This window comes from Prunus avium, chromosome 3 (assembly GCF_965620075.1).
Source record: "Prunus avium chromosome 3, drPruAviu1.hap1.1, whole genome shotgun sequence".
Classification (NCBI taxonomy): domain Eukaryota; kingdom Viridiplantae; phylum Streptophyta; class Magnoliopsida; order Rosales; family Rosaceae; genus Prunus; species Prunus avium.
In genome coordinates this window covers 11,875,370-11,887,805 of record NC_142286.1, presented here as the reverse complement: position 1 = coordinate 11,887,805, position 12,436 = coordinate 11,875,370, and the positions used below count along the sequence as shown (strand labels likewise).

The 12,436-nt window shown below is 34.9% G+C and overlaps 2 protein-coding genes across 2 annotated transcripts; both read right to left on the bottom strand.

The window, feature by feature from the left end:
• Window positions 1-162: 162 nt before the first annotated feature.
• LOC110747329 (mitogen-activated protein kinase kinase kinase 20-like) lies at window positions 163-1,128 on the bottom strand. The gene has a single exon (XM_021947523.2). The coding sequence runs from the start codon at window positions 1,006-1,008 to the stop codon at window positions 190-192; it is 819 nt and encodes a 272-aa protein (XP_021803215.2). The 5' UTR covers window positions 1,009-1,128; the 3' UTR covers window positions 163-189.
• A 7,772-nt stretch (window positions 1,129-8,900) lies between these two features.
• LOC110764544 (Heavy metal transport/detoxification superfamily protein) lies at window positions 8,901-9,776 on the bottom strand. The gene is made up of 2 exons (XM_088249805.1): window positions 9,698-9,776; window positions 8,901-9,259 (listed from the first exon to the last, which is right to left on the bottom strand). The coding sequence occupies exons 1-2, from the start codon at window positions 9,762-9,764 to the stop codon at window positions 8,901-8,903; spliced, it is 426 nt and encodes a 141-aa protein (XP_088105931.1). The 5' UTR covers window positions 9,765-9,776.
• Window positions 9,777-12,436: the final 2,660 nt, after the last annotated feature.

Here is a 12,436-nt window from a genome sequence, read left to right as displayed (position 1 = left end):
TTTGAACAAATCCAAAAAATTATTTCTTGAATAAATCCCCTCTGCTACAAATGCTAATCATTTTTCTACTTTTGAATCATATCTCAGTAATTAATTCTATTTCAATAAAAGGACAGAAATTAGGATCATTACACAGAAATTTTGTACAGTCTCTACCCTTACAAACTTGGAACTGATCACTTTATAACATCAAAGCACAGTCACTTCTTCACTGCTTGAACTCAAAGTTACACTTGCAGTATCAGATTGTGAAGCTCCATTATATTCTTCTGGTGGTATTGACTGAGCAACGAACGGATGAGATAAGAGCTCTTCAGCAGTTAACCTTTTACAGGGATTGAAGGCTAGGCAGATCTTTATAAAATCCCTCCCCTCCTTTGAGATTTTAGCTGGAATCTTGGGAGAGTCAAAAACCAGCATGTTCAGGAAATCCTGAGGCTTCCAACAATAACTCGTATCCCATGGGGGCTTCCCAGTGAGCATCTCAAGCACAATGCAACCAACAGACCAAATTTCAGAGGGCTGATCCTGCAACTTGTCAAGCAAAGCTTCTGGGGACAGATACATAGGAGAGCCTCTACATCCAGATCCACCCACCTTTTCTTTTGTTCTCTTAGCCAATCCGAAATCGGCTATCTTTGCCACCAAACTAGTACTTCCACAACTTGTGGTGGTAGGCACAAGCAGAATGTTCTCCGGGGTCAAATCGCAGTGAACATAATCACACTGGTGAATGTGCTTAACCCCTTCAAGAATTGACTTGGTATACCACCTAACCTCAGATTCCGGCAATCCACAACCGTCGGATTTCTTGATCAGATGATCAAGGCTTCCGCCAGAGGCATATTCCAAGAACAAATTGTAGACCTTCTCGCCATTCTCATCGGCGGTGAATTGTCCACCAAAGCACTCAATAACAGAAGGGCAGCCCTTAAGTTTGATGAGCACCTCTGCCTCATGCTGAACAGACCTTAAACACGGCACCCCGTTGGACGATTTCACCACCATAATTTCAGGCCTACGACCAAACCGTGTGATGGGTTTCGTGGAAGTGGCAAGATGAACAGACCCATATCTTCCTCTTCCGATCAGCTCTCCTCTTACCCAGTTCACTCCATGATTACGTCTGCAATTCCTCTGCTTCTTTGTTTTTACTTCTACTTTCGTTTCTGCCTTTCTTTTCATGATTGATAGCTTCTTCACAACAAAATTCACAGCCCTAGTGTTTCCTGGACTCTCTCTACTATAACAACAGTGAGATGAAAGGAAGGTGAATTTGGGGTTTTATAAGGGGATAAAGTCGGTGGGGTTTCCTTGATCTGAGACTTGGACGCCAAGCTACTAATTAACAACTGGAAAACTACAACTAGTGCTAGTTCAAAACGCGTTTGAATTTAGAAACTTTTTATTTTTAACCCACAAGGATTAGGACTCTGATATTACGGTGCTAATTACAGGCTGGCAAGAAAATTAGAGTTGGGTGATATCAATATGAACTTTTATTTTAAAAAATTCTGTTTTGCTCAAAGTAATTACATAAAACCTAGATACCAATTACACTATCAACACCAATTTGCAAATGGAAATGAAATATTGCAAATAATTATGGGTGCATTAGACAATTTTTTTTTTCAATACCCAAAAAAATACATAAAGTTTTTTTTTTAAACATTCTCTTTTAAAAAAAATTACTTATAAATTCTTTTTTATGAGAAATTTATATTTAAGGAAACGGTAAATAGAAATGAAAAATCGCTGAAGGAAACAATAAAAGATCCTAAGTTCGAAATTCCCCCACTCCTTTGACTAGAACACAAATAATAATAACTTTTTATGTATTTTAAAATTTAAACCAACCAAAATTCTTAGCACATGAGAATGGCCCCAAGGTCATCTATCGATAATATAACACTTAATCGTCATAGCATTATGGCCTCACATTCATTCAAGATACAAAAGTCTTTTTTGTTCATAGCAATACTTTTAAAGAAAAATATATAAAAAATTTACCTACCCCTCTAGTTAAAATTGTTTGGTTGTTGGCCAACACTTTACCCCTTACGGGCCGACCCGGTGTGAGTGGGGATTAGTCTGGGTTGTGGTTAAGGCTTAAAGGTGCCACCCATAGTTGGGGCCCATCCAGGACCACCTCATGGTTCAGACCAAAAAAAAAAATATTGTTTGGTTGATTGTAACCTTACACAAGCTTACACATATAGTTAAAATTCCAAAAAGTTATCGCTTGCGATTTTCAATTAAGTAAAAAACTTTGTGGCCATCAACTAGTTCTTAGGGTTCATTTGAGAGTGCTTCTTTAAGAAACACTTTTATATATAAAGCGTTTTTATTACAAAAGGGTTAAAATTTTCATAATAAATTTAAGTGCTTCCTAGGAATGCACTTGAGAGTGCTTCTTGAAGAAGCACACAACATGTGCTTCTCTAGAAAGCGATTCTACGATCTAGAAACACTACTTCTTAATTTTCCAGCCAAACACAGTCAGAGAAGCGCTTTTGGTTGTCATAAAGCTTTTTTAGCCCCTCCAAAAGCACTCCCAAAAATGTTAGTCTAGTTGACAAAAAAAAAAGAAAAAAAAAGGCTCCTAGTGTTGTGGTATTTATCTTTCCAATGTTTCAAACATTCAAAGTTTGAATTCCCCCTCCCCATTGATTAAACAAAAATATTTTTCTGCCATTTTTAATTTTAAAAAATCATTTTAAAACTTTCAATAGCCTAACATTAACCAATTGGGTGTTTAGTTGGATTGGCCCAGACCTTTGGTGTGCTCCGAAGTGGTCCTGGGTTCAAGCCCCAATGGTACCCGTGTGTGTGCTAACATGATGAGGATGTGTTCCAAAAAAAAACAGTTGTTGGCAATATGATGTGTGCATGAGCAAATGGAGAAATATCACCGGTGAATGAAGGGTGAGGGGTGAGCAACCACCGCTCAGTAAGGACATGAGACCTTACCACAGTAGATTGATATAACTAAATTAAGTGACATGCAATCACACAGCCAAATATCACATTATTAATCATAATGCATGAATGCTCTTCATCTAATCCCGTTAATTCATATAACTGGACAAGCAGACCTGCACGTCCCATACCATGCTTATACCACTTGGTCCCGAATGCCCATTTATATAAACTAACACCCATTTCAGCCATCCCATAATTCCCCTTTTGTTAGTTATCTTGTCTAACTCCCTTTCGCCAGTCCCGAATCACCCAATAAAAATCATGTGCAATGTGGGATCCCTGAGACCTGGTACCTGCCAAGAGTTAGACTCAACTACACAAAAGACTATATCCATTACCCTCTTTTCCATTATTATCTTCTCCACCCTCGATTCCAAAGCATTGGTCCAAGTTAAGAAAATACAAGCTAAGCCCCAAATCTCCTCCAAGAATCACCTCTCTCTCTCTCTCTCTCTCTCTCTCTCTCTCTCTCTTTGTGTAAATTTCTTTTCAAATTTCTCATGTTTTGAAACTATAAGGTTATGCTCCTACTTATAGTGTTTAGGGATAGAACAAACTTCAATATTAAAAAGGATAAGAACATCCAAGTTTATCCAAAAGATAAATATCTTAAAAAGATAATATCATTCAAGTTTATCGATAAGTATCTTAAAAAAATAACATCATTCAAGTTTATCCAAAAGATAAATATCTTAAAAAGTTAATATCATCCAAGTTTATCCAAATGATAAATATCTTCTTTTATCCGTTTAAAATACGGGTCTTTACACAAACACTCTGAACAATCAGGTTGAATTTGCAAAGAATGATTCTGAATTTTAAAAATAAATTTAGCTCTGAGAATCAGCGGGTGGGGTTGGTGATTTATTGTATAAGAACAGTAAGTGAATTTGGGGTTTTAGGAGGAGAAAATAAAGTCGGTGGGGTTTCTCTATATGATGGTTTTTCCTTGTAACGGTCGGATTTAATTGAAGTGCTGTTTGATCTGAGACTTGGATGCCAAGCTACTAAATAATAGCTGGAAAACTACAACTACTTTTTCAAAACGCTTTTGTACCCGGAAGGAGTAGGACTCGGATACTACGGCACTTATATAAACATTTTAAAAAAATTATTTAAAGTTAATTTATTAATTTTTATAAATGAAGGAACTAAGCTATACTTCCATTGACGGATACGCTTATTTTTTGATAAAAAAAGCAATAAAATTTTATTAGATCAATATGAATAAAGAGTACATAGGACATAGGCCCCGTTTGGGATTGCTTTTTTTGGCCAAAAACCTGCTTCACTTTAAAGTTAAGCAGTTTAAAGTGTTTGGTAAAAAGAAAATATCCTGATTATTTTAAAAGCAATGGCCTTTTGACAGCAGCTTTTACAAGCAGGCTTTTCAAAGTTGCTTTCAAAAGAAGCATAGATGAACATTTAATGAATTTTTTTAATTCCCAAAATACCATCATTCATTTTAAAAAATGACACCACCTCCACTTCCACATCCAACTCCACCACTTGCACCACTACATTCACTACCTCCACAACCACCGCCAACGCCACCGCCACCGCCACCACATCCTCCTCGTCCTCATCCTCCACCGCAACCACCACCTCTACCACCACCTTCTCCTCCACCTCCACCTTCACCTCCACAACCACCACCTCCTCCACCTCCACAACCACCACCTCCTCCACCACCTCCACCACCACCTCCTCCTCCACCTCCACCTTCACCTCCACAACCACCACCACCACCACCACCACCACCACCAAAACCTCCAAATCCACCACAACCTCCACAACCAACATCATCACAACCACCATGCTGCCACTGCCACCACCACTACCACCTCAACAACCGCCATCCCCACCACCACCACTACCACAACCACTACTCCGCCTCCCGTCCATCACTACCACAACCACCACCACCACCACCAAAACCTCCAAATCCACCACAACCTCCACAACCAACATCACCACCACCACCATGCTGACACTGCCACCACCACTACCACCTCAACAACCACCATCCCCACCACCACCACTACCACAACCACTACTCCACCTCCAGTCCATCACTACCACTACACCATATGATTACTACATAACACTTTTAACATCATGTTTATTTTAGTCATTATTCACAGTTACAACAATTTTATATTAAAATTTACCAAACATTTTTTACATTTCTTTTTGTACTAACAACACTTTAAAAATATTGTTTACCAAACATGGAGCTGCTTTACTTTACAGCTAATTATTTTCAAAGCACAACATAAGCAACTTTTTTAAAAAGTGACAGCAATCCCAAACTGGGCCATAGACTATAAAGGGAGTCACCCCAAACTAGCAATTATTATGCAAGCGGCTTTAAACTCAAGTGGTTATCCCCTACATCCGAAGTCCTATATTCGGTTTCCAATGTTTTCCAATATCACTTGTAACAAAACTAGCAATCACTATAGAAAAAATTAGGCAATAATAACCTCTTTTTCGTGACTTCTTCGGTGACTGTTGGCACCAACAGTAACTATTTTTGGTGACTAAAACCTTTTAATTACGCTGCAGTTACGATTTTAACGTTCGTGATATATGAAGCCGTTCATTTGTTACGATTTTTTACCACCAATCGTGACAAATTTGGTTGACTCTAATTGCTTCAAAAGTATGGTGGGGCCTACAGCATATCCAATCAACTTTTGTCATATATTTATATGTTATTGCTTTTTTTGACTAGGCTCACGACATCCACCCAATTTTAATATATTTTCTATTTCAGAGTATAACATTTTTTAAAAGAAAATAACAATTTTTATTTAGTATATTTCTTCATTTTCTATTTGGTATACTTCTTTCCTTTTCATTTTCCAATAATTGATTAATAAATATACCTATAAATCCACCCATTACTAGAAAAAGATATTGTTTTTATTTCAAAACGTTCTTTGATTGCAATTTCATTACAATTCAATAACTGATTAATTACAATTTCTATTTTCTATTCTTGAGGCGTTCTTGGTGACTCCCACATCTGTCTTCATCATCTGAGACATGTGGAAAAACAAAAGTATAATCCAAGTAAAACACAAGAATAATCCAAGTAAAACATGTCAAGAACTTGATTAACCGAACAATAATCCAGAAATATGTATATACCTTATGCAAGACGAAAGACTTGATGAAGATTCTGCAACTCAATTATACCACAAAAATCAAAAGAAGAAAAAAAACCATAACCAAAGCATCACGAAACAACCATGCCGAAAAACTAAAACTGAGAAAATCCAAAAAATGTAACGTCAAGACGCAAGAACCAAATCCGAAAATATAAACACTCCAACTTATAATCAAACCAAATTAATCATCAATTAGCCCAAAACTAAAAATCCTCACCTTGTTTCAAATGCTTGGTCCAAATAGACATGAACAACAACAAAATCTAAAATAAATAATCACAGCCCTGGATTGAAACCTAAACATCAAAATTTGCAGTAAAAAACAAACCCTAAATGGTAAAACTACCTCTGACGGAGGGCTGGCAGGATCCCCCATGTCTTCTTGTCCACCATTGCCTAAGGATTGGTGATGGTTACTTGGTGGCGACAGATCTGGTGGTAAAACCTATAAAAAGTTAAACATAAACTACTAATTACATCAATAACTGAACTATAAAAAAATACAAGACAAAACAAAAGAGGAGGCGGTGTTGTGGTGTTGATCATATAAAGTGATGGTAGAGAGGCTCAAGTTGTGTTGAGAGGAGGCGGTGTTATGGTGGTCGAGAGGCTCATGGTTGTGTTTTCTTCTTGGTAAATTTCAATTACAAATTTATTTAGCCTCAATTGTCCGTGCATATTAAATAAAGGCAACGTCTATAGTGCACCACCGGTTATACAAGTTGTCCAGTTTTCACCTTTTGTTAATATTTAATGCAAATGCAATTGCATAAGGGTCATGCAATTACATTCTCCCTGTTTGGCAACTGACATATGATTTGACATTCTATTTTTCAATTGAGTTTATTCTATTTGACTCACGATGACATGCATATGAATTTCACGATGGTATTTGTTTACTTTTTATAAATCTAAAGTTACCGTTTTAAACTCTTTTTTTATGAAAACCATTTTAGACTTTTTTTTTCTGATTTCAATATGTCACCTCATTGTAGCTTTACTCAATTTCATTATGAGTTGTTGGTTTTATTTATATGAATTATGATGACTAGTTGTGGGTAATTCCTCCGTATTTTATGCTTAGATTTTAAAAATCAATTGAGGTTGCTAGTTTTAATTTTGGTTTCTTTTGTTTCAAAGAATTGGTGAATGCACATCAACAATATTTATTTGAGACCTTGAAAGTCTTTATCCATTTAATTTTTATAGTACATTGTTAGGATTAAAAGTCGAGAAAAATAAGTATAAAAGTAGAAAGTTTATAAGTTTTCTCGTAGATTACAAGACTTTCAGTTATATTTACAAGGATAATGACACAATTTTACTCATCCAAGGTCCATTCTTACCTAAGTACTATGTGTCAATTTCTTTGTAAATTAGGGTATTACAATGTTATCGATTAAGGTGAACCATAATGTTGTAACTGAGCTGCAAAGTCTCATAAATGAGAACCCAAAAATTGTAACTTACAAAGTTAAGAAGTTTACAAGGTTATGGAGGCCTACGTCCATCATAGTGTAACTGTGGTCCTTAGTGTTGTATACCCTTGTGTTTACAAGTCTAAAGACCAATTATACTCCTCCAAGGTCCACTCTCACCTTAACATCTATATATATAAAGCAAAAGGCAGAGAATGGTGAAACATTCAAAATACCAAAAAATGCCATTGGTTTAATGCAAACATTAAGAATTAAAATTATTAATTAAATGAGGATAATATGGTAAATTCACACTTTTTCGTATTAAAAAAAATTAAAATTAAAAGAAAAATCAGATAATGGATCCTATTTTTATGGAACACAACTACCCATTATCTTTTTTAATTCTAAAATAAATTTTAATTTTGAAAAAAAAGCCTCTCGCAGGCACAGAAGCGCGTTGACCACTCAATTGAATCCGATATCTTTTTTAGATCATCTCTACAAAAAATCACTTGAATCCGATATCATTTGACCACTCAATTGTGTTATTGAAATTTGAGTACTTTCTTGATGCACCGTTGTTCGTTGATTTTATAGGACACAATTGGATATCGAAACGGTTTCCGATTTGTCTATTTTTTTTGTGAGGATGATCTATGAATAAAAACCTAAAAAATAGATGGTTTGGATCATTGAGAAAAAAATTGTAGGGTACCATAAAGGGCGTCCCTCAAATAAAATTATTTGAGGGATCCCTCAATAGAAGGGGACTATATATATATATATATATATATATATATGGGTTTATACAAATTGAGGGCTTTTTAATACCTGGGCCTAGGCCGCCTTGCCTAATGTAACCAGGGCCTTCCCTGAAATTATGTTGTGAGGTGGGCTCCAATTACATACTCGTTTTTGTTTGAAAATTTCTCTATGGTATGGCATGTAATTAATTTTGATAGATTTATTCACATAAACTCACAACCATAAATCCGTGTAGCTAGGCCTCACATGTAATAAAGTACATATTAATTAATGGTTCGTAGTCATTCATATAGCCATAGACAACTACAAATGCTTAAAAGCTTGCGTTGGTTTTGAATGAAATAAGTCGAAAATGAGTTAATTAATTATGTAATTGTGTGAAGGAAAAATTTAAAGACAAAATTGAAATGAAACAATTGAAAGTCTCTTATCTTGAAATTTACAACAAAGTGCATCGATAAAATTGTAACACAGATCAGAAGGTAATTAATTGCATATTTTGATGCATCAAATTATTCAAAAAAATGGAAAAAAAAAAATATTTACTTAAATATCATCACATTATAGAACAAGCGTGAGGGTTCTCATCACTAAAGGCAGCAGTTGTTTGATAGCCATAAGCACGTGTGGAATTTGCAGGATTTTGAGAATAGCCATGAGAAGGGCCATCATAGCCATGCTTGTAGTAGTTGTACCATGATGAAGGCTGAGGTGCATAGTTGTTGAGTGGGCCATTGCACTGCTGATTATAATATTGATCTGTACTGAAGTTATTGTGGTCTGCGCTGTAGGGGAACTGCCACAGCTCAGCCCTACGACCAGTCTTCCGGACTGTCCTGAGAACCTTCTTTTGGTCAGCCCATCCGGTGATCGTCACCTTCTGCATGGCCATGTCTATATCAACGCTGTCCACACCTAATCAAAATCAAAGTGCAAACCATTAAGATAATAAGGTAAAAAAATCAAAATTAAAAAATCAGAATAAATATATATCTTTGAACCTGCTTTTCATTTCTGCTTACTTTTTCATATATTTTCAATGAAAAAAAAAAAACCTTAGGATTAGACCTAAATTTCTAATTTTACTTTTTTTTTTTTTTTTTTTTTGGATTAAGTATCATAAGATGTATAACACTGAGCTAGAAAGTCAATCCGCAACCCGGACATCATGAACAAAAATGTAGAAACTAAATTTCTAATTTTACTTATTCTCCCTCCTCGTGTACTCTCCCGTCTCTCTCCTTTCTCTCATCCCTCTAATTTACTATCTTAATATTATCAATTAAACAAAAAAAAATTTAAATTAAAAAAAAAAAACAATACACCAAACTCAATTTGGTGGTGTACATATACCTTTTAGCTTTTGAAGTGCACTTCTAACCTTGCTCTCACATCCGGGGCAGTCCATATGGACTCTCATCTCTACTGTCTGAGAAATGAAAAGCATCATGCCAAGTGATTTTGTAACGTTAGAAGAAAAACAAAATTCATAAATTAATTTAGGAATTCAGTAGTCAGATAATATCATCTGAACTTCATTTGATTTTTTACCAAAAAAAAAAAGCATAGAACCAGAAACAGAAGTTGTCTTACCGTCATTCTGCTTTTGCAAATGGTTGAAGAAATCTTTATGAGCTTTTCTATACGAAGCTGTATCTATGAAATTGACAGTGATATATATATATATATATATATATATATATATAGTTTATGAATTTCGTGCACACCGACTTTAATCTTCTTCTACCTGTCTTGCAGGTTACAGATTGGATCTTTAAGCAAGACATTACTTAGCAAGTATCCCATTTTTCAACCAATAACAAGTGGCCACCTGTCCTGCTCCATCTCTTTTACGGGATCCATTACAAGCTACAAGGTTTAGAGAGGGCCATTGACTTTGTATTGAACACCCTTTTTAAGTCAAATTAATTATTTCTCAGATATTACTTGTTGAATATAATGCATGATTGAAATAGTTGACCGTTAGAGTAGGGAATTTTGAGTCTAAGTAAGGCACATGTATACCGGCCAAAACTGCCGGATCATGTTTTAGTGCTTTTGGTTCTGATACCTTCAGGCCTTCAAGTGTCAACTCAAGAAATTAAAGCTTTTCATGAGGGAGCTACGCGGTTAGGCAGTGCTACACAGAAAATTGCTTGTTTAATTGCTTGCTTAGTAATTAAGGACATATTTTTTTCTTATTTGACCAAATTTGAAGAAAACGGAAAAGATCGAGGCTTGTAGATTGATGCAATGTCCTAAAGACAATATTTTCATTTCTCGGTGCTTGAAGTTTTAAATATCATTGCCTTCAAAATTCAACTATCTATTTTCTAAGTCCTAGGCAATTTGGTTATAAAATATTTAAAACAGCTCAAAATGCCCTTAGTTAATTGAAATATTAAGAAACAAAACTCTTCATCGCATGAGCATAATATAATAACTTAATAGTTTTTTTATATAAATTAATTAACGAAAAAAAACAAGAACATAGGCCCTACTTCTATGGGACACAATTAAATACATTTTAATTTTAAATTAAAAAAATCTAAAAAAATAAATAACCAATTGGCACACGTGGCCTAATGAAGAACAATTTGGGCTTTACCTTTGATTGGGCCTTATATAATATCTAATTATCAAAAGATTGGTCTTTTGGGCTCCTCTAATTTTAGTTAATTTTAGTTTTTGGAACAATAATTTATTAATTTTTTGTGGATTATGATAAACATAAGGACAATGCTTCCCTCCTTACCAAAAAAAAATCATATTGCTTTTAAAAATAATTTTCCTTCCTCATAGGTGATTTTTCGTAAGATATGAAAGCTGAAGAGTCTGACCTTTTTTTTTTTTTTTTGGTTTTGTTTTGTTTTGTTTTGGTAAAAAGTTATGGGTTTAGTAAAAGTGAAAGAAAAAAAAGCAGTTTTGACAATTAAAAATAAGAGAACCCATGTCACTTTGTACTTGAGCCACAGTAGAAGAGAAGCATTTCATTCAAACATAGCATTATCAACACCTCATTCATTCAATTTTGTTTGAGAGGAGAAGTGAAATGTGTGTTAATGGCCCTCTATGATGAGTATGTAGCAAAGGTAAATGGTGGCATTCACATGAGAACGAATTCTACCACAAAATGTAGGATTTGCAAGTGGTAGTAATAATATGGTTGAAGAAAGTGCTGTTGGTGATGATGTTTTAGATGATTGGATTAGGGAGGTGGAAGAGAGTGATGAAGCTGTGGTGTCACATGAAGTTGATTCTTACTTGGTAGATCTTTTGGCTTTAGTTTCCAAAGATGCATTTTTTGACATATTGATGTGGTGGAAACTCAATGGGCCCAAGTATCCTATCTTATTAGCAATTGCGAAGGATGTTTTTGCAATTGAAACTTCCACAGTGGTATCTGAGAGTTGTTTTAGCACTGGTGGCAGAGTCGTAGATGCATTTAGGAGTTCATTAACTCCTAGATCAGTGGAGGCTTTGATATGCATGCAAAATTAGTTGAGAGGGGATGAAATTTCAAGCTTGGAAGATACACTTTCGATTGAAGAATTTGAATTTTATGAAATCCTTAAATCTGGTAAATTATTTTAAATACGTTTTGTAATTTGTATTAGTTTGCATTGAATTCTTTCTAATAGTTGTTTGGGTAATTTGCAGAATATGCAAATGATGGGGCTACTTGAATTGAAATCATGGGCTCCAAATGAAGCTTGGATTGCATAACTTTTTGTTTTTGTCATTTATGTTTGGATTGTGTTTGTAAATATGCTTGGATTGTGTTTGTAACTTTGTAAGCCATAAGGCATAATTTTAACCATTTGGGTTTGTAAGCCATAAGGCATGAATTTGAATTGCATAAATTTATGTTTATTATCACTTCATTTCATGAATTTCATAAGGCATCAAATACCAATATCATTTTGGGTTTGTAAACTGTGTAAGCCATAAGTAAGGCATTGGATTACATAAGTTGTGTTGATATGAATTGAGATTTGATGAATTTGCTGAATTGTAAGCAGTTATTTGATGAATTTGCTGATTGGTGGATTTTCAATTGTGTCATTTTGGTATCGAAATGGTACCGTTTCA

What these genes read in the sequence shown, in the direction of transcription:
- LOC110764544 (XM_088249805.1), bottom strand. Translation starts at nt 9,764, where the DNA reads ATGAGAGTCCATATGGACTGCCCCGGATGTGAGAGCAAGGTTAGAAGT. An exon ending in TGCACTTCAAAAGCTAAAAG is followed by an intron (nt 9,260 to 9,697) that starts GTATATGTACAC and finishes GATTTTGATTAG; the next exon opens with GTGTGGACAGCGTTGATATA.
- LOC110747329 (XM_021947523.2), bottom strand. Translation starts at nt 1,008, where the DNA reads ATGGTGGTGAAATCGTCCAACGGGGTGCCGTGTTTAAGGTCTGTTCAG.